This window comes from Stomoxys calcitrans, chromosome 2, assembly GCF_963082655.1.
Source record: "Stomoxys calcitrans chromosome 2, idStoCalc2.1, whole genome shotgun sequence".
Classification (NCBI taxonomy): Eukaryota; Metazoa; Arthropoda; class Insecta; order Diptera; family Muscidae; genus Stomoxys; species Stomoxys calcitrans.
Window position 1 is genome coordinate 1,028,432 of NC_081553.1, and position 21,672 is coordinate 1,050,103.

At 37.0% G+C, this 21,672-nt stretch overlaps 1 protein-coding gene across 7 annotated transcripts in view; it reads right to left on the reverse strand.

The window, feature by feature from the left end:
* The window catches only part of LOC106083804 (band 4.1-like protein 5), a 36,914-nt gene extending 21,602 nt beyond the window's left edge, over positions 1–15,312 (reverse strand). For 3 of the 7 annotated variants that reach the window (XM_059362168.1, XM_013247051.2, XM_059362167.1), the window contains exons 1-5: positions 14,284–15,312; positions 7,436–7,583; positions 7,194–7,370; positions 6,926–7,134; positions 6,008–6,849 (exon numbers count right to left, since the gene is read on the reverse strand). In XM_059362168.1, coding sequence (XP_059218151.1) covers positions 6,008–6,849; positions 6,926–7,134; positions 7,194–7,370; positions 7,436–7,583; positions 14,284–14,487 — 1,580 coding nt within the window. In that variant the 5' untranslated portion in view covers positions 14,488–15,312. The remainder of the gene's footprint in view (positions 1–6,007; positions 6,850–6,925; positions 7,135–7,193; positions 7,371–7,435; positions 7,584–14,283) is intronic. The other 4 variants (XM_059362166.1, XM_059362165.1, XM_059362162.1 and 1 more) reach the window with 4 other exon arrangements.
* Between the last annotated feature and the right edge of the window lie 6,360 nt (positions 15,313–21,672).

Below are 21,672 nucleotides of genomic sequence, written 5' to 3' on the forward strand. Positions count from 1 at the left end.
AATTAACTGTTAGCTGATGGCCACAGAAGCCGATGCTATTGGGTTGCCCAAAAAGTAATTGCGGATTTTTCATATAGTCGGCGTTGACAAATTTTTTCACAGCTTGTGACTCTGTAATTGCATTCTTTCTTCTGTCAGTTATCAGCTTTTACTTTTAGCTTACTTTAAAAAAAAGTGTAAAAAAAGTATATTTGGTTAAAGTTTTATTAAAAATTATATTTACTTTCTTTTAAAAAATCCGCAATTACTTTTTGGGCAACCCAATATTTTTTGCCAAATCGAGCATCATAGGCACTCAGTATTTGTGCAAGAGCCGGTGCCGCCTGGCCTCTCACTGAGACTCTCCGCTCGATATCGGTGACTGTCCGCGACTGCCGTTGCAGCTAATCCGTATGGAGCATTCCACATTCAAAACCTGTGGACGCGCCCAGTAGGTCGCAGCTAATCTCTTGTAACAGCAATGAACACCACACAGATTGTACCTCAATGTTTCAGACTGTGTGGTGCTCACAGACATCCCGTGCCGGGGAGGGAAGGGTTCTTTGTCAGCGCCCCAAGTGCTGCCAGCAAGTGACATGAGGACATTGTCCTACTTTTGACTTTATCGCAAATTGTTGTAGCAATTTTGTAGCAAATTGTTGTGACACCAAGTATTTTGGCACACTTGATGGCCGGAATTTTCACTCCGTTGACCAGCTTCCTACGCACCTCATGCGTGTATGTAGTGAACAATGTGGCTGAAGACTTGGTGGCAGGTATTTTCAGATTTCTCGCAGAGAAAGAGGCAAGCATGTTGGCGGGCCTGATGCTGTGATCGTACAATCGGGGTAGCATGGAGGTGGTAGCATGGAGGTGGTAGCATGGAGGTGGTAGCATGGAGGTGGTAGCATGGAGGTGGTAGCATGGAGGTGGTAACATGGAGTGTGTGCATGTAAATAGTGCCGGAGATATCACCCCGCCTTGGCGAACTCCGTTCCACTCTACGGTGTTTCGATTTCTGACCGAATGCTGACAGTGTCGAATGCCTTCGACAGATTGGCTACTGGTGAGTGTAGGGGGATCATTCTGTACTACTTTCCCTTACACGGGTCCTTACCAGGCTTCCAGTTGTAAGGTACTCGACTCCAGGTGAATCCAGATTTTTCAGCATCATTGTAGAGATTCCGTTGGGGCCCAACGCCTTGGATGACTTGGCACCACGAGTGACATTCGTAACTTCGCCCACGGTAAATTGTGCTGGCTGTTCTTCGGCTCGGGGACAACGGGTACGACGAACGACCCACCTCCTGCATCTCGGGATGCACAATAAATGGACGGTTGAATAACCTGGATCAGTCACAGAAGTAACTGAGGTCCTGTCGTCCCGTCTACCGGGGTTCGAGAGTGACTTAACCGTAGACACAGCTTGCCTAAACCTGTACCTAAGTTACATTGCTCCAAGTGCTCCATCCAATTATTCCGCTTGTGTTCGTTGACTACCCTGTAAAATACTAGATTCAGCTCACTGATTCTGGGGTTAGTGGGGTCTGTGCAGCAAATCACATCACGCCCGTCTGCGATTACCACTGCCTGCGCCGGAAAATTGGGCCGCACTTGGGGTATTCGACCGGCTGGTATAAAGCAAGCGGCTACTGCGTTAATGATGTCTTGGAATTTCCTCACGGCAACTAGCACATTCGAGGGGGTGTCAGTTCACTGAAGCGGCGATTGGTGTACTCTCAGAAGCCGATTCAATCGGTCTTAATTTGATTGATAAACGCTTAGAGGTTATGAAGTTTTGTGTTTAATCGATTATGAGAATTATGGGGATGTGGTCTGAATGCCGGCTTGCCAGGTTACGTCACTCAGGAGATCAGGGGATGCATTGGAAATGTCTGGCGAGCTGCTGCACCTCCTCGTACTCCTAGTGTGGATATCGTCATTCCCCGTGCAAAACGTGGAGCCTTGAATCTGCTCTGCCAAAGCTATACCCAGCTGGTGGTTACCTAGGGGAGAATGCCATGAAACGTGATGCGCATTTAAGTCTCCTAGAATTAGGCGATTATGGCCAGAATGTAGCCCACTTATGTCGAGCTTTTAAGCTTGGTCATTAACTGGGTCACAACTACCAACCGGCGGTATGTACACATTGTATAGCTCTATCTCGGCAGAGGTCACTAGCGCCAGGCGCAGACGAGATGGTTCTTACTGCACGGTATGGTGTACCACGAAGGCAAATCCCCCACCTCCATTCCTTAAGCGATCCTTACGTAGCACATTGCATCCCTAACAAGTGTGCAAGCTGCAAATGTTGGCCAGTTTTGTCTCCTGGATCGTTGCAACCAATATATTCTTCCGACTCATAACATCCACCATCTAGTCGATTTTGCCTCTCAGACCATTGCAATTCAATTGCAAAACAGATACACTTCCCGGCATTGGTCTGGCAATATTAGGGCTGGAGTGCTGATGTTGCGCACGGGAGAGGTCGGGGGTCACAAGCGTCGCCATCGCCGTCGTCGCGTTCTGCGTCCTCGTCCTCTTCCTCGGACTTTGTGACCCCACTGCTGTCTATGTTCGCACCTTGCAACATATTTAGTGCGACTATACTCTCGTAGTGACGTAAGACAAGAACAATGTCGGAAATGCACCCATCCATGCACCGGTTACACTTTTCCGACACCGACCTATGATGGAGATGCTTCTGGCAAAGCGAACAGAACCAGTGTCCGGGGTTCTTTTCATTCCCGGCGCGGACCAGAAGCGTACGGAGAAGGCACTCCGGGATGTACCTCTCCCATTACGGAAAAGGGCGAACACGTACACTGAGGCGGCGGCCCTTGCCGATGAAGGATTTCATAGGGTCAATGTGATACGCACAAACGTGGGATTGATTATGCTAAGTTTAATCGCTACCGTGGAATATAAATCGGGACGAGTTATGAATGAATTCCTTTTTTAGTATCAAAGCGACTTACACTTGACTAAGTGCTGCCACTGCCACCTAACTTAACGTAGGTGTCTTTAAAGCAAATTATGGATGGCAACCTTAGTTCAATTGCGTTGATAGTTGACAAATTTGCATTACGGATGGCAACTTTCAACTGGTGTTACCAATGTCAGTTGCTAAAAATGGGATTTTTCGGCAACCACTTTTTTGTAGTTGCTCTGTTGTTTTATTAGTAAATAGGCAGTGAATTAAAAGGAAATTGAATTTTTTTTTTGTGTTAAAATTGTTCATTCGTTTGTTTAACGTAAATTTGGTGTTTGTAGGCTTTACCATGGTTAAAATACTCAAAAATCAATAGTTGTTGATGTTAGAAAAAACAGAGGCAAACTTAAATGCAGCCCGAGTAGTGCAGTGCAAAAAAAAAAACATCCCCGCGTACTTCCAAAGAATAGTTGAAAGTGTGAAAAGATTTTAAGCAAAGAAAAAATTTAACTGGCGGGTAATAAAAGAATAACAAAAAAGGAATCACTGACTGTCGGCCACCGCCAGGAGTGTCTACGTATTCCCATTACACAGACGGCAGGCAGATTTATTGCAAATTAACCTGGATATAAATTTAATAGGCGCGACCTTGAAAAAATATTGGGTTTGGAGCAGCTAAGAAAAAAGTTGAGAAAAGCAGCAAACGGCGAAATAAACTGATTTTTTGCACGTTAGTAAATAAAAAGATAGTTCAACAGTGCTTTAAATTCAAAATAATACGTTTTTTTCATGGTATTTCTCAATTTCTAGCATTTTTTGTGGTGGTTAAATTTTTTGTTTCACATTTTCTTGCTGCGGGACTACCAAAACACTATTACCGGCATCAAGTGTCAAAAGTTGTAATACATAATACAAATTTTGTCAGACAACCACTCAACTGAACGTCGGTTGGTGTCCATAATAGACGCATTAATTTGGGTACAAGTTTATTACAGGCATCGTTTTTAACCTAGACACGAAGCCTATTCAAATTGGAAGAAATCGGTTCAGATTTGGATATAGCTCCCCTATATCATCGTCCGATTTGGACTAATTGTGCAACAATGTCGAAAATAGACACGAAGGTTTCTCTTATGACTTTTCTCATCAGTAGTGAATTTAATAGGTTTAGAGTTAGATATAGCTCCCATGTATACGTGTCGCCTGTTTTTCACTTCTAGAACCTTTGCAAGCGCATTTATCAACCGATCTTTCCAAATTTTTGCACAACCATTTCCTTTATGACTGCTGAAATAGGTGCGGAATTTGGTCTTAATTCTGCTTACAGACAATATTTTAATAAATAAAAATTCCAAGAACTATATTTCAATAAATTTTTTTAAGGAAATTTTTTCTAAAGCTTCAAATTGGAATGAAATTTTTTTTCTAAAGCCTAACATTTTAACGGAATTTTTCCAAACAAAAATTTAATGATATTTTTTCGAAACACAAAATTTCGATGAATTTCTTTTTTAATTTTAGTGTAATTCGAGGACATGTTTTAAGAAAACATTTCATGTCTATGCGTTTAAGATCATCTATTTTTGGCTGGTATTTACCAGAGGGGTAACTATCAAACCAATGGTTGGTTTTTAAAGCAAAATATTTTCAAAAATTTGGTAGAAAGTTTAACCGGAGTGCAGTTTCTTGGATTCCATCCCTTCATTAACGAGATTCTTCGATGAATTACCAGTCAATCATCAAAAATAGACAAAACTAATCTTAATGAAAAATCACTATTGCTCATAACTTCGAAGAAAGCTATCAGTAATAATTTTGAAAATATTTCGACTTCCATACAGCTCCACTATTTGCGGAGAGACTACATAAGGTTTGTTGTTGTTGATCATGCAAGCTAACATCGTCGTACGCCAGGTTTCACCTTTGCTTTTTATTGATCGGTTTTTTCATAGTTCATTTTGTCAGCTATTTTTGTCTGGCATAGGTTTCTTAAATTTTCTAAAGACAAAATTTCAATAAGATTTTTTTTCTAAAAACTAAAAATTTAATGGCATATGTTAAAGACAAAATTTTAAGGAAATTTTTTTCTTAAAAATCTCTGCCCAGTTAATATTGTTGTTGTAGCCACATTTGTATGTGATCCTCGCCAAGCTCCATAGGTGAGCAAGCTCGTTCCGGTTATGGCCATTGTCGAGATAATTTTCTCGACTCCGGATAAAATTTTTCGCCTCCGACTCCGCACCCCTGGTTGAAACTCTGAACTCCAATTTGCGTGGTGTTCGTCTTCAGCAAGAAAACCTCATTCATTCCTCGCTCCGTAGGTTCTCTCGTATACGGAGAACTTAAAATTGTAGTCGCGGGCAATCAGCGTTATAGAGCAGAGAGTGGCAGAGTATCAATAGGCTCTTGCTTAAATACTGAGTGTCTATGATATTCGATATGACAAGGCGACTTATTGGCGCCTTTAAATAACCAATGGCGTGGCTACAACAACAACATAAGCTGGGGAGAGAGAGAGGGGAGTTATGAATTAATTGCATTTTTTTGTAGTTTAAAATCGACATATCCTTGGTTGAGTGTTGTTTGATCTATACGCCACTTTCGGTTATTTGAGATGGATACTTTAAAAGGAGTTTCGTCTACCCTTGCAGGGTTTCGTCATACGGGTTTCCTGTTATAGTTTCTACTACAAATTGTTTCTATACCGACGTTGCATTTTTCGTCCTAGCTCCCAATATATTATTTAAATTTCATTCTGTAAACCGATTTAAAATCATTGGGGATATTAAATAAACACATTAAATATAAAAAATAAATAGAATTCACGGACCAGGATGTAGAAAAAATTTTGGGTTGTGCGACAGGCCTATATTAAAATCACAACATTTGTTTCAGTTTTGGAGTGCATCCACAGCCAAAAACTAAATTTTTTCCAAATCTTTGGAAGCAAGCATTATGCTGCGAGTTGCCACTTGTGACTTATAATTACAATGCAATAAATTAAAAATATACAATACAAAATACACTGCACAACAGTGGCACATCAAACAAAAAAGGTAAGGAAATAACAAATAAAACGATGTCGCAATAACTTACTTAACGGTCAATCCAGCTGCTTTGCCAAATGAACCTATTTTGCTGTATGCCGGATCGTCAGCACTCGAAATCGATCGAATCGAATTTCGACCTAACGACGCATTGGCATTATTTTGTGAGCCAGAATGGATGGAACTACCACATATGGCATCATCGAACGCTGTTGTATTGTGAATTACTGTTTGTATGGATGGCGAAGGGGTAATGCTGCTGATGGTGGGCTGGTTATCCACGGTCGTAGTAGATAGTATAGAATCTACCGTTGTACTTAAGATCTCTGGAGTAAGCGGTAGCGGTGGCAGCGACGAAGTAGGAGCTGCAGCTGCAGCTGCAGCGGCCGCGGCTCTGGCATTAACAGAAGCTAAAGCTGAAGCAGCGTTTTCCTGTGACGCCTTTTGTCGCTCGCGCATTAAATGTGATTGGCGACTGGCAAATCTTTGTGATGGTCTGCGTTCAAATTGAACTGTTCGACGAGCTCGACTCTGATTGGTAGCTTGAAATTCTGTCCGACCCGAATATCGGAATCGCGAACCCATGCGGAAGAAGTTTTGTCGAGCAGATGGCCCTTTTACAGGTGCCCTCAAGCGGAAGAACGTGTGATGTTCCACTGCACATTTCCACAAATGTTTACATGCTTTCTCGTTGTACAGACGGAAGACAAAGGTGTGCTCTTGCTCTCGACCCTCATCATCGTCCTCGATGACTATAAGCGTAAGCTTTTTCTTTTTAAAGTCAAGTTTACTTATTTTCGGCCAAAAGAATAAACCTATTTTTTGGTCACGCTCGAATACCAATATACCGGTTGGAGTTAAACCCAAATGATATTCGCATCCATCTTTTCCCTAAAATAAAAAAAGGAAAACAATTAAAATCTGCAAATTGTCAGTGTTCATCAGAAGGGAGCAGCCTTTAACTCACCAACACTGTGTGCATATCAACTCCATACATATCCAACCATTTGGCCTTATTCAAAAATGCCATTTCGGCCTGAGCAGGAGTGAGACCGCGGCACATTTTGTACTCTTCCAAAATGTTAATTTCCAGTTCTTCTGTTTGGTCTGGAACAAATCGAAATTCTGATACCGTTGCTGCTGTATGCACCTGTTCATCGTAATCTCCCAGCTCAGCTACAACATAAAATAACATATTAGCTTATGCTCCTCATGTAAGTCTCAGTACAATTTACATTGCAATGCCAAGGCGCACAGTTCAGTTGCCTTATCGTCGGGACACTCCAGCCGTCCATCCAGCAGGTCATTTTTAAGCTGAAGAAAAAACAGGTAGCGTGTTAGTTCTTCGCGCAGAGTATTCGGTTCGGACGAATAAAATTTCACTTTCAAGCGAAATGTGTATGGCGGTCCAACTAAAACGAAAAATTAACGATCAAAACATTAGCCATTTTCCTATGCAGCCCTGTGTAAGTCTCACTTTTCACTTGTTTCTTTATGGGCTTTGTTGGATCCAGCCAATGCTTAACATGGTTTGCATCCATAAATTGCAAACCAAAATAGTCTTTTTCTATAATATCCAAATTGTAGAAAACTTGTTCGTACAGAAAGTTGCCCATTGCCTTTTTCTGAAAAAGAAATGATATCATTAGAACATCCCAAAACTTTGCTTTGATATGGGATAATGTGGGTGTTACACAAAATATCAATTAAAAACGTTTGTACTACCGACAGTTTAATAAGTTATAATTTATGATGAAACAGAAGGAAAATTAAAATATTTTTAGTTCATGACTTTAATGTGATGAAAAATACATTGTAATTTAGTAAAGGCTTGTTTTTGGCACGGCATATAAGTGGAGATGGGTTTCTACACCTTCTGATATCTTGGGTATAAAAAAAATTTACAAACAATTGTTGATGATTTCGTATTCTTTGTATATAAACATGACCTTCTGACCTAGCCGCTATATAGACCGATCTCCAGACTTAAAGTCGATGAAATTTGGCACAGTGTGTTCTGGTAGACCTCTACCCATTTCTGCCAAATGTGGTACCGATCGGCCCATACTTGGATATAGCAACCATATATACCGATCTCCCGATATTGTGTAATGAGCCTATAAATAAAAGGAGCATTTTCCTCCTATTTCGATGAAATTTGGCACAGCGAGTTCCGCTATTTAATTCTCAAAAAAAAAAAACAAAAAAACAACATAGAACATGGCCAATAGTTTTCGGTTGGGTGATGAAAGTATCCACATCAAGTTTTGTGCAATTTTTGCAGATTTCTTTTGTTTACAATATAAAGCCTATAAGGCCCAATAATATATTACATTGATGATACAACCTGAGTCCCCAAACGCGATAACTTTGAGTATCACACAGGCTGGAACTTTGAGCTCTCTTGGAATCATGTAGTCTTTGAATTATTTGTTTGTTTAATCACTTTGCTTCTAATTTTTTCTTTCTTAATAAAAACCTACCTACTCAATTTAGGGGCCCAGAATATCTGTTATATATTTTTATGTCAATTTTTGTTTTCTGTGTAAAATGATGATACAAGAAGCTCTTTAACTTGTACTGTATGGTCTAACGACTTGGCTGATTAATGAGCAATTACAATTGAAAATTGAAAATAAAGAGATAAGGCTTTCAAATCATTATTAATAATCAATTAAACTTAAGTTAAAAAATTAAAATACTGGCAAATCATATTAGTTTGAAATTCTCTCATTGTTCGCTTAATGTAAAGACGCGGGGTTTTGGCAAAATATCGTACCGCGTGCTTCATAACATTCCACATAACGTACTGCAAATCATGCTACACTTATACAATAATATTTTCACTTCCAACATAATTCCCCAACAATGGGAAATTTCGACCGTTATCCCGATTACAAGCCAAACTAGTATAAAACCACAGTTGAAGCATGCCGGCCAATTTCACTAATTCCTTGCGCATCGAAACTGCTAGAGGAAATCATTGTACCCCGATTATATTGGTTTCTTTTTAAAAATAAACTTCTGAGTAACCACCAAGTGGCCTTTGAACCTAAAGAAGGCACAATAGACGCACTGATATATATCGGTCAATTAGCTGCAACTACCGTATCCCATAGAGGCCATTTATCTAATCTATCAATTGATTTTGAAAAAGCTTTTGATCGCATTGGATTTCACACAATCTTTTCCTAACTTTTCGAGTGAAACTTGATAAAAAACAATTTACATTTTGTACATGCCTTCCTTACCAAGAGGAAAATAGGATAAGAGTCAACAATAGCACTCCATCTATAAAACCTCTGTTCTACGTAATGCCACAGTGTCTCCGCTGTCGGTGATTCGCTTCCAAATTGCGACTGAGATACTTAATAGAATTATAAATTTTTTAAGTATATTATTTACGTATCTCATTTTTTTTTAAGTATCTCATTTTGCCATACAAGTCACAATCAATTCCTTAAGATTAATATTAGATTAAAAATTGTTCCTGTTTATCTATATATAACATATTTGAAGCAATCATTACAGCCACGTATTAATATTATATTGGGTTGCCCAAAAAGTAATTGCGGATTTTTTAAAAGAAAGTAAATGCATTTTTAATAAAACTTAGAATGAACTTTAATCAAATAAAGTTTTTTTTTACACATTTTTTCGAAAGCAAGCAAAAAGTAACAGCTGATAACTGACAGAAGAAAGAATGCAAGTTAATGCCTTCCTTTTATTCAGCTTCTAGAAGAGCATTGGGCGTTTTCAAATCTAGGTCAATTAAAAACCTATTAGATGAATCTTGTATAACTTCTTTGAAGATTGCAGATTGCAGAAACCTATGGCGAATTAACTACCCACATTATGTTTCCCGCCGAAAAATATCTCATTAAACTGATAGATTCTATTCAAATTCTTTCAATGCTCAGACGCCCTTCTTCTGTACTTAACAATTAGACTTGCTGTCAAACTTGGTCTAGATGAGGAAATCGCAAACTTTAAACTCAAAAGTTTTTATCAAAGATTTAATGAATCTACAAAAAAAAACCCGCCCAATTAAAAGTTAGTCGGCTTATTTAACAGAACATCGTTTGTTTTTAATAAAACAAAAAGGAAATTGATTTTTTCGGATGGATTTAAAACGTGTTCTACTTGCTCATTTCCAGTAATTATGGAAGAACCTAAAACAGATTTCATTGCAACTCTTGCTGAAAATACCTCTTTATCCGCAGCTATATATTGAGCCCCCAACAAGTACAAAAATATTAGAGGAAAATACATACGATTCAAAATCAACAAATAATTTCTTAAAATCGCACACGCGAATTTGGGTGGTAAAAAAAATGATTCAAAAAGCGCGCGAGATTTTTGCAATTGTAAACATTTTAATACTTCCTTCTTCTACCTTCATTTTAAATCATCATCTGCTCTTATACAAATTGTGTAACCTTTACATAATATAGTAACAACTTTAAAACAACAATAATTAAATGGAAGGTGTTGAAAAGATTTCACAATCCAATGGGCAAATTAAATAAAGTTTTCTTTTTTAATTTAAATTTATTGATTGAAAATGTGTGAAAAGTACATAGTTTATCAATAAATTGGAAATAAATAATACTAAACGATTGACTAATATCCGGTAAATCATGCAAAATGTCCTGTTTTTTCTTTTTATTTTAATTTTTTTGCAAAACAAAATAAAGCCCCAAAAATTAGGTTTGAAGCTATGTTTCATTTCCGAATTCGGGATTTTGTTTCATATGAAATAAAGCCATAAATGTTGATATGAAATAAATTCCCAAAAAATAAGGTCGCAATTATCGTTGTTTTTGTTTCATGTATAGAAGTTTGGGGCCTTATTTCATTTTCTGTTTGTGGCTTTTTTGCATTGAGGCCTTATTTCACACCACCTCTCCCATAAACAAAGTTTCCATTGGACCACATAAGTCGGAATTAAAAAGTTCTAAAATAACTTGCTCTCGGTTTCCTAATGCTTGAAATGGCTTACGAGAATGTTTTCCTTTTATGCGTTCAAACTTGCTTATCGAAAGTAAATTAATAGCAAAACAGATTAATACGGGTCTCTAAGTTTTGTGGATTTTGAAGAATGTCTTTGATTCTACAAAAGTGTGTTGTTGCGCCGGAATCAAAACATCTGTAATTTCCTCTCATTTCTTTAATTTCTGATGCAATAGCAAAAAAGAAAGTATTTAAATTTCTTGGAATGCGAGTAATCAAAGGCAAGGCCAAAGGAGCAATGGAATTAGAAATATATGTTTATTGATCGCTTGTGGATATGTGTCCTAAAACAGAGAGAAAAATGAGAAAGCCATGCAAAATCCTAGTATTCCATTCGGTTGTCTGCAGTATATTGCACAGACCACACATTTTTGGCATTTTCTCTATAACCTAGTATTCCAACAATAAAATAAAAAGCAGAATATTAAAATCGATACACTGAAGGATCCCAACTATAAAATTGTAAAAGGATCATTGAGAAACTGCTCAGTAAGTAAAATAAGTAGGTTAGGTTGAAATGAGTGTGCGGATATTAATTATTTCGTGCTGCTTACAAGCCTCCAATTGTTTTCCATACCATGTCTGGTATTGTGTACCAACTAAGTGCCGCTGATTGTTGGCCGCGAAATTCCGGCAATGACATAGGAAATGCTTCAACATATATCATCCTCGGCACGGGATAGCTGCGAGCACCACACAGGCTGGAACATTGAGGTTTGATCTGTGCCGTGTTCATTGCTGTCACGTGAAGCTTAGCTGCGAGGTAGCGGATAGTAGAATACTGAGTGCCTATGATGCTCAATATGACAAGGCGAGTTAATGACGCTTTAAATAACCAATGGCCACCCTGTTCCCCCGGCGATCGGTCCTTTGGACCGGAACGAAATTGCTCACCTACAAGAGCTTGACGAGGATCGCCACCTGCACTTGAAAATGTAGCTACAAAAACAACATCATCTTCCCGACATGCCCTACACATGCTATCACTTACCGCACCGATTTTGCATAAGTGAGCTCGTGTCCTATGTATCATGTTATGATACCGAAACTTTACTGAAAATTAAAACTAGTATTAAAATACTTTTTCCTTTTAAGAAACTTGCTTGGTTGAACAAGATTCGTTATAATAACTTAACTGTATACTGTGTATTGACATACCTTTAATAGGTTTTAAAAATACCATGTACTGAGAAAAGAGAAAAATTTTAATATATTAGGAAGAAGAAATTTACCAAAAAACATTGCTGATACTTGTCTCATATCAATGAGTGCAGTCCTATTTAAGTTTATGCTCAATAATAATGGGACCTCCTTTTGTTTACCGAGTCCGAACGGCGTGCCGATAGCGACACCACTTGGTAGAGAAGTTTTAACATGGCAGAATACTTCACAAATGTAGCCAGCATTTGTAAGATGGTTATCTCCTGAAAAATTTGTTGAGATTCACGACGGGATTTGAACTAGAGCTGGCAAACTATCGATAATCGCAGCATTCGATATTTTCGATATTTTTAATAATAAATATCGATACTATCATTTATTTCCCCTCACCTTTATTTCAAACGAAAATGAGAAGCAAAAATCAGGAGACCGATTTATATAGAAGCAATATCAATCCACAGACCAAATGAAACCAAGGTTAATAAAGTCAGTTGGAAGTCATGAGAGAAATCATTGTACAAAATGTTAGTCTAATCGGATGAAAATTGCGCTCTCTATAGGCGCAATGTATCTTAAAGGATACATTCGGTGTCGGATTGCCTATTTTTGCTTAGTTTTACAAAAAAAATTTAGCTTTTACGATAGAATCCATCGCAAAAATATCAATCGATATTCAGTTAAAAAATTAAATATCGACAGTGCCATCGATGTTTTGCCAGCTCTAATTTGAACCCAGGTGTTTGGCGCCATAGGCGGACATGCTAACCTCTGCACCACGGTGGCCTCCTCCCAAATATGTATATGTTGCTCGAATTAATTAAATTCATAATTTTCTATCGGCTTGAACGATATTTGGTGTGGAATGCTTTATTCATTTTATTCAGCTAATGTAACTTGAAGCTACGCTGTGGCCATTTTAAACAAATCACAATGAACTACTCCTTTTTAATTACCCATCCAGAGCTCTAATAAATTTCATCAAAATCGGTTTAGATTTGCATATAGCTCCGATATAATATGTTAAGTAATGATTTTTTTTTTTGTTATTAGTTTTTGTGAGTTGTTATGATCTCCTTGTACTCTTGAACATAATTCTTAAATGGGTCGAATGGCTTCGATTACATGTTTGAAGAAATAAAACTAAATCTAATTGCTCACCTATAGGAGCTTTATGGGGATCGCTACCTCCATATCCAAAAATGAGGCTACAACAACAACAACAACAACAACAATGCAACCATATGATTTAGTTATTTTTTCTAATAGGTAAACTTTATTTTTGTGGATCTGTTAAACACCATAATCCATTTAAAAAATCTCGCTGGGGGAAAAAATTGCAATCCAAGTAGGCAGTCAAATACTTTAACATCACACATTTGTCTAACTATTGAAGTTTTTGCTGTACTATTCTTTAAATAGAAGCGCTTAAATTATTTGTCTATGTAAATTTTGCCCATGAACATTCCACTAAGGAACAGGGGCAAACTTCTCACATATCAATGAGTGCATCCGATTCAAGTTTAAGCTCAATGATAAGTGGCCTCCTTTTAACAGCCGAGTCCGAACGGCGAGCAGTGCGACACCTATTTATAGAGAAGTTTTACATGGCATTGTACCTCACAAATGTCGCCAGCATTAGGAGGGGAAACAACCGGTGAAAAATTTTTTCTGATGGTCACGCCAGGATTCGAACCCAGGCGTTCAGCGCCATAGGTGGACATGCTAACCTCTGCGCTACGGTGGCCTCCGTAGTCAAATACTTTAACATCACACATTTGTCTAACTATTGAAGCTTTTGCTGTACTATTATTTAAATAGAAGCGCTTAAATTATTTGTCTATAGCTGCACAAATATTCTGCGAGGAATCCCAAAAAGATTTTAAGGCTAAGGGAAAAAAAAGCCAGCAGATTTTTTAGTAGTATATTTGTTATAGTTTGTTCACTGATTGTAATGCGATGTTAGGTCCAGCATTATTTTTGACTTTGTATAACATTGTACGAAATAAATGAAATGAAAAAATAATGAAACTATGTAGCTGATTCTGTACTAAATCCACGCCCATTGTACCTATATTTAGTTGTAGAGGGTTATCAAATACATTTTTATGTGCAACCGTAGGTAGGTTCATTTCATATTGAATGCTCACTTACCGACAACTCAATAGATAGATCTGTATTATCCAGAAGTATTACTCGGCAATCGATCTTATTCTTATTGACCGGTATTCTTTGTGGTTTGATATCTCCTCCTCCGGCTCCATAGGGACTTCTGCCGTCAATACGATCGTTTGGATTGCCAGAACTTGTCTCTACGTAATTATTGCGAGTTTTACGACGACTTAGGAATCGCAACATATTGAATGATACTAACTAACAAAAGACGATAACAAGCAGCCACTAAGAGACAGTATGACAGTATACAAAAACCAATTGTTAATTGCGTGCGAACGGCAATGAGACGAAAAGACAATAAACAAAATTAAACGTCAAAGGTGAAGCTGCTAATGATGTTGGTGATGATAACTCGTGTCTCGGCAGCAGGTACAACATTTACGCAAACCTTTTCCTGGCATATATTTCATCCCAATAGCAAAAAGTAATGATGTGACCAGCAGACGTAGCAAGAATACCAGGATGGACGAGTACAGCGTTCGGCTATTCCACTACCGTCGATTCGCTAGAGCATGTACATAAATATATATGTAAATACGTACGTAAACTTGAAATTATTTTTCTGCAGCCGCAGTTTTAATCTTGATCCTGTTTTTGCTGTCGCTGTGGTAGCGCAATAGAAAATTGGCTTACGATTTTTTTTCTTCTGGTTGTGGCTAACAAACACATAAAAAACAACTACCAACCATTCAACAAGCAACGACTCCCCCAGATTACTTCAATAATATGACACCAACAACAACTACTAACACACTGGCACATGAAAACGCGTTTCTGGGAGACGGACGGAATTTTCTCATAATTAACGCCAGCACTATTCTTTCACATGCTTTTTCTGCGTAGCTTCGTTCGAATTTCTTAAAATTTTTATTGACTCCGATTCCGTTTTTGATTTAGGTATGCCGTAACGAGGATGTACATTTAAAAATATATAAATTTTTAAAAAAAAAAACTAAACGAAATAAAAAATGTTCGCGATGGGGAACAGTGAATGAAGGTTTTAGTCGGCGGCGGCGGCTTGGCTAAAATCTTGATCGGCGGCTCGTATGCTGAGCCGATTAAAAAAATCAAATCGCGGCTGCACCGATACAAAAATGTAAATCGCCCGCTGCATACAATTTTAATTCATTGCAGATTTATTGTTCAATTTTTTATATTCCAATAAATAGAAATATATCAACAAAAACATGTAATAATGCATTAAGTTCGGCCGGGACCTGGGCGGATTTTAGTTTACATTCTCTTTGTTGTTATCTTCTTTCTCGCATATTCTCTGCTCATGTGCGCACACGTATACACACACGCGCACAAATTTCTTTGTGTGTGTTGGCAAAAGGTCGATCAGCTTGATTACAAGGAAGGTGCAGGACGCACTTATAAGGTGAACAATTGTGTACAATTTTTTTATATAGGTTTTGATTTTACAGTAAATATGAATGTCAAAGGCTTGATCACACAGCTGTGATTTTTTTTCTAAAATCTTAAAAAGAATTTCTATTTGATCAGATAATCCACACATAAGCAACCAAACAGTGTTATAATGATGAACATACAAATATAAAACACATTTGAAGAAGAAAATTTGTAGAACAAAGTTTTATTTCTAGAACCACTTTGACATTTTAATTTATGACATTTACCACTCTAGGTAGTTTCGCTGGGGGTATGTTTTTGTTGTTGTGCTAATGACGCTACCTCTTAATTGTATCATGAGCTTAATAAAACAATTAAAGGTGGTGGTACAACAACCACAAATCATATGGTACAATCCGCCTTTTGTAGGTCCAAGGCCTTAAATTATGGCGAAATAATTAAAGGTGGTCTCATTTGACGATTTTTTTTGATCAATTTTCATGATTTTTTTAAAGACCTGACAGAAAAACCCATATATCAGATGACCCACAAGGCTCTGTTCTTTCCCCTTCCCTTTTTCTTATTTTCATTGACGATCTATTGGGTCAGACTTCGAATCCAGTCTACTCGTTTGCCGACCAGTCTACTCATATTCATTCGACCATAGGCCCAGTCCTCAAGAAATTGTGGACAGAAGGCGTATTATGGATGAGACACTCTCCCAGGATTTGTTGGCCATTTCCGAGTGGAATAGAATGAACAGAGTAGATTTTAACGCACAGAAGACGCAGTGCTGTTTCTTGTCTCACAAGCGATTCACTGACCCATTACAATCGTCGATATCTATCGACTGCATAGATGGGGCATGATGATACAATATGAAGTCCGTTGGTAAATTTTATCTTAAGCTCTTTAGACCTAAGTTCCGTAAATAAAAGTTCCTTTTTATTTCATTTGCCCCAACGTTTCGTCAATTTTTGTTGACATCTTCAGGGGGTACGTCTATTTAATTAAAACCTTACATTTATTTCAAATCTTTATGAAAATATTGGGTTGCCCAAAAAGTAATTGCGGATTTTTTAAAAGAAAGTAAATGCATTTTTAATAAAACTTAGAATGAACTTTAATCAAATATACTTATTTTACACTTTTTTCTAAAGCAAGCTAAAAGTAACAGCTGATAACTGACAGAAGAAAGAATGCAATTACAAAGTCACAAGCTGTGAAAAAAATGTCAACGCCGACTATATGAAAAATCCGCAATTACTTTTTGGGCAACCCAATATAATTAGGTAACAATCAATTAGACTATATTCACATGAATTTTTTCGTCAAAAGCACATTCTTCAACAACACGACATTAATTTTATTGAAGACAACTTAAATTTTAATATCACAGATCTTTATATTACTACACGGTAACTTATACTAATATAGTTCGTGTCCTCTTTCAAGTTCATCGTCCTATCTATTTTTTGTTGCATTCTTAAGCTTTCTAAAGTGTATCTCTTTCTCTCTTTGTTTTCTTTATCTAATATTTTGACATATCCTAAGTTTGCCCTATGTCCAATTTTCAAATATGTTGCGCCTAAGCTGTTTTCTGTTTTTTTTTTTCAATGTCAGCACTGTGTTGTCCCATTCTTGTTTGAAGCGTTCATTTTGTTGTTCCTACATATACTAAGTCACAGCTTTGTTCGTCAGTTCCCTTACATTATATTTCGTAAACAACATTATTTTGTTGTTGTTTGTCGATTGGAGTTTTGATGTTGGAGAATTTTTGTTGCTTGTTTGATTCGCTCTGTATGCATATTTTATGTTGTTTGTTTTGGTCATTAAAGCTCTTAAGCTTTTATCTGTTAATCCAGGGATGTGTTTGAAGCTACAATAGGTCTGCTCGCGTACTTTTCCAGTAAAAATTTGCAGGAGAGTAAGAGCTATTTTACTCTCTTTATATAGATCAACCTTCTACAATCAGTAACCAAGACGCATGAGGGACTACTCCTCCCGCTCCTCCCGTTGGACAATTTCCATACGCCGAGCATCAGCATGCATTTCGAAAGCTGCAACTGCTTTATTTGCCATTACCGTATACAAAAGTACACTTGTTGTGCTTTTAGATATTGTGGCTAGATAAATTGCTACGACCACTGATGTGAGGCTAAGGGAGTTTTGTATTTGGTCATGTGGCGGCTACGTACACTTTGTTATCATTGAAGATATCTGTATCCGTTCACAATTGGCAGACTATTTGCACTAGTTTTTCTAATCCCACTGTGTGTCACACATTCCCATGGCAGCATCTTCCCTCCTTCATAAATTCAAAGAAAAGATGTTGAAATCGATAATTGCTCTGTTCTTGGAGTCTAGAAGACTACAATGTTTTAATTTGTCAAGATTTTCCAAATAATTCCGTAAATTTTGCACTCACTTTCTAATGTAGAACAACCGCCATGAATCTTCATTAAAAGTCAATGAAAATGGAACAAAATTAATAATTACAATAAACAATAATTATATTTTTTACTTTTCTCTCCTTTTGATCCATATGGCTGCCTTTTGTAAAACATCTGACCTATACCAAACGTCTGTCCAAAGCTGCAAATTTCTGCTGGGAAAAAAAAATCCCATTAGAAATTTGCAGGTTCTCTCTTTTTTATAACTGTCAACATTTGCTCTTTCTTGCACTCTCTTCTTCTGTCAAATAAAGTACGCGAACGACTTCCAGTAAAAATTTGTGCAAATTTGCCCAAAGTTTTGAGTTCCCGAACGCAGCTAATATCGTTTGGTTTCTTCATTCGTTATAGGGTTGCCATAAGTTGATTATATGTGATTTTGGTTGTGTGCTGTGGGAATGATTCTACCAGATGCCATAATCCTTCTGGCACCAATCAAATTGTATTGAGGTGTTATTTCTCCATATTTTTTCTATATGGTTGTCCTTTTCTATTTCAAATGTAAATTGTATTTTCTGGTTGTATTAAATGTCATGTATCTTATCTATGTCTCCTTTTTAATTATCATTAGCGTGTCATCAACATATTTGAATATGAATTTTATTGTGGTGTTGTTGTTATTTAAATCAAGTATAGCATTGTCAAGAAGGTCGTCTAAAACTATATCTGCTATTGTAGGGAAAAGAGGGTTTCCTATTGGTATTCCAAACATATTTGTGTGTGTTTTATAATGTCACATTTATTTATTATTTTTTTGATGGCCAAGTTTACCGGTATATTTGTAAAAAGGGAAATAACGTCAAAGGAAACAACAGTTCCATCGTGTTCAATCTTGAGTCTTTGTTTCAATTCTATGGAGTTTTTAAAGTTGTAATCTGTTGGTATTATATTTTGTAGAATTTTTCCGATGTATTTAGATAATTTATAGCATGGTACATTTGTGGATGATACTATGGGTTTGAGGGGCATGTTTGGTTTATGAAATTTGGCCGTACAGTCTCGACGCTGTCGCTGCTGAACTATGTGGTGATTTCCTCTCCTATTGATTGATTATATTAGCTTTATGAAGTTGTATGATTAAGTGTAGTGTAATTTTTGTAATTTTGTGGTTGGATCTAATCTTAGTTTCTTATAAGTATCTTTATCATTCAGTAGTTCTTTTATTTTCTCCTTGTAGTCCTTTTTATACTTAGCCACTGTCTTTTTCCCCTTGTCTGCTTGTATTACTTATTATCGTTGTGTTTCTTTAGAAATATTTGGGCCTTTCTGTGTATAGTCAAAATGAATTTCTCTTTTGGACTGTTTGTCAGGTGCCTTTTGGTTGGTAACCCTGTTTCCTACTTTTGTTCTACATATCTTTTTGTCATTCTCTTCTGACATTTGTATGCATTCTTCGAAGTCGGTTAGAATGTGTAATGGAGAGAAGTTCTTTTTGTCAACCGGTATTGCAAACTTCGTGCCAAGTGACAGTACCTAAATATTTTCAATTGGGATTTGCATGTGCGTTGCGTTTTCGAACCATTCGTCATTTATTATTATGCCATACCGGTTAAATGTATTTCCTTCATATTATTTAACTTCGCCTGTTGTGTCCCACTGATCTTCTTTGATATCTCTATTGATATTGTTTTTTGTTTCTTAATGAATGACGTGAAGTCAGAAGTCGAAAGTATATTCATAGTACCAGTTTTCAAATTAAATATCTTGTTTTACGTTGATTTAATATCCGCATTCGCCTGTGATATCTCCAGATTCAAGATTTTATTGTGGAATTGTTTCTCTATTGCACCTAACTTTTCTTTGATGTTGTTGCATGTGAAGAGTTGAGCTACCTTAGTTGTCATGCCGCTTGTGTATTGTGGTATGTATGATTCCGTAATCTCGAAATGTCAAAAGAAATTTCAGCCTTTCCGTCTGTTGTGATAGTGTCCGCATTTCATTGCAATAGTCTTTCATCGTTCTGTAAGTTATAATAGTAATACCCTCAATATAGACAAATTTCTAGGATTTCAAACCAAAATTCTAGAAAATGGTTCAATTTTTCTGTATCAACGGCAATTAATTGAAAAGTTTCTAGATAAATTTGGTAGGATGAACTGTAATAGTGTTTCAACGCCATTGGAAACTGGTTTGTCAAATAGTTTATTCAAAGAGAATGTTTCTGATGAATTTGATTGGATCCTTACTATACTTATCAATAATTAGCCGCCCCAGATATTGCTTATGCAGTTGGATACTTAAGCAGATGTATGCAAAACCCTTCTACAATACATATTAATGCTGCTACTAAGGTATCTTAAAAGCACAACGAATTTTGGGCTACTTTATTCAAAGAGCAATTAACGGGAACTTAAAATTTATTTGGACTCCGATTTCGCAGGTGATATTAACAATCGCAATTCAACATAAGGTGTAGTTGCACAACTTAGAAATTGTAAGGTTTCCTGGGTATCACAACAGCAGAATATTGTCGCATTGTCAACAACAGAGGCTGTGAAACACATATAGTGGACAAAGAGATTCATGGCAGAAATATCAAGTAAAATGAAAGAAAACTGTTTTCTTCTAGATAACCAGAGTGCAATAAAGTAAGCGCACTAAATATATTGATGTATCATTTCATACGCGAAAAATATAGCAATGGTGAATTCAATCTCCAATTGTAACATCTAAGAATCAACTTGCTGACATCTTAACAAAATCTTTTCCAAAGCCATCTTTTGAAACATTGAAGATATTTCTTAAATATTGCATTATGCCCATTATTTATTATTTTGTTATATAATTGATGTAATGTAACATTTATTGAGAATGTTAGAAGAAATGTTACATATTAATTTGTAGGTGTAGTTTACCTACCGAATGGCAATTTCGATTCTTTGGAACATGAAATATTCGGCCTTCTTGTTCGATACAAGTATATTGTGATAATGGGTGATTTCAACATAAATCTTTTTGATCCCTCCATCGCTGCTACCATAAGGCAGTCCTGCAACAGAATGGAAGTGTCTGTTTCCTATAACAGCTGTCCGACTCATGTTGATGTTTTCCATCAATCTACATCGTTGATTGATAACTTGTTGCTGTCACAACTACAATATTTGTGCCGTAACGACCAAGTTATTTGCCCCATATATATTAAAGCATGCCTTTGTAAATATCTCTCTCAACATCTCCGTGGGGAGAAATGATGAATTTTATGAGTTTTTTGATTACAACAGATTCAGTGAACCAGAGTTGCTTGAAAAGGTGGTTTCAGCTGGGCTTGAACGAATGTTTTCGACTACTAATGTTAATGATCAACTTGGGTTATTAGAGTGCGGCTTAGATAGGACTCATTCAGTTTTTAAGAAGAAGATATTTGTGAAACAATACGATTCGGAAAATTGGATCAAGTGTCCTGAGATAAGGTTCCAGCAGTCAATGGCGGATTTGGCATATAAAGATTTTCTTCGAGATAGAATGACGGCTTTTCTTTTACCAGCATTACTCCCGATAAATTTTTTTGATGGTTTTATGTAAGTTAAATCTAATGTCGCTGGGTATGACGGGTTCCCGATGA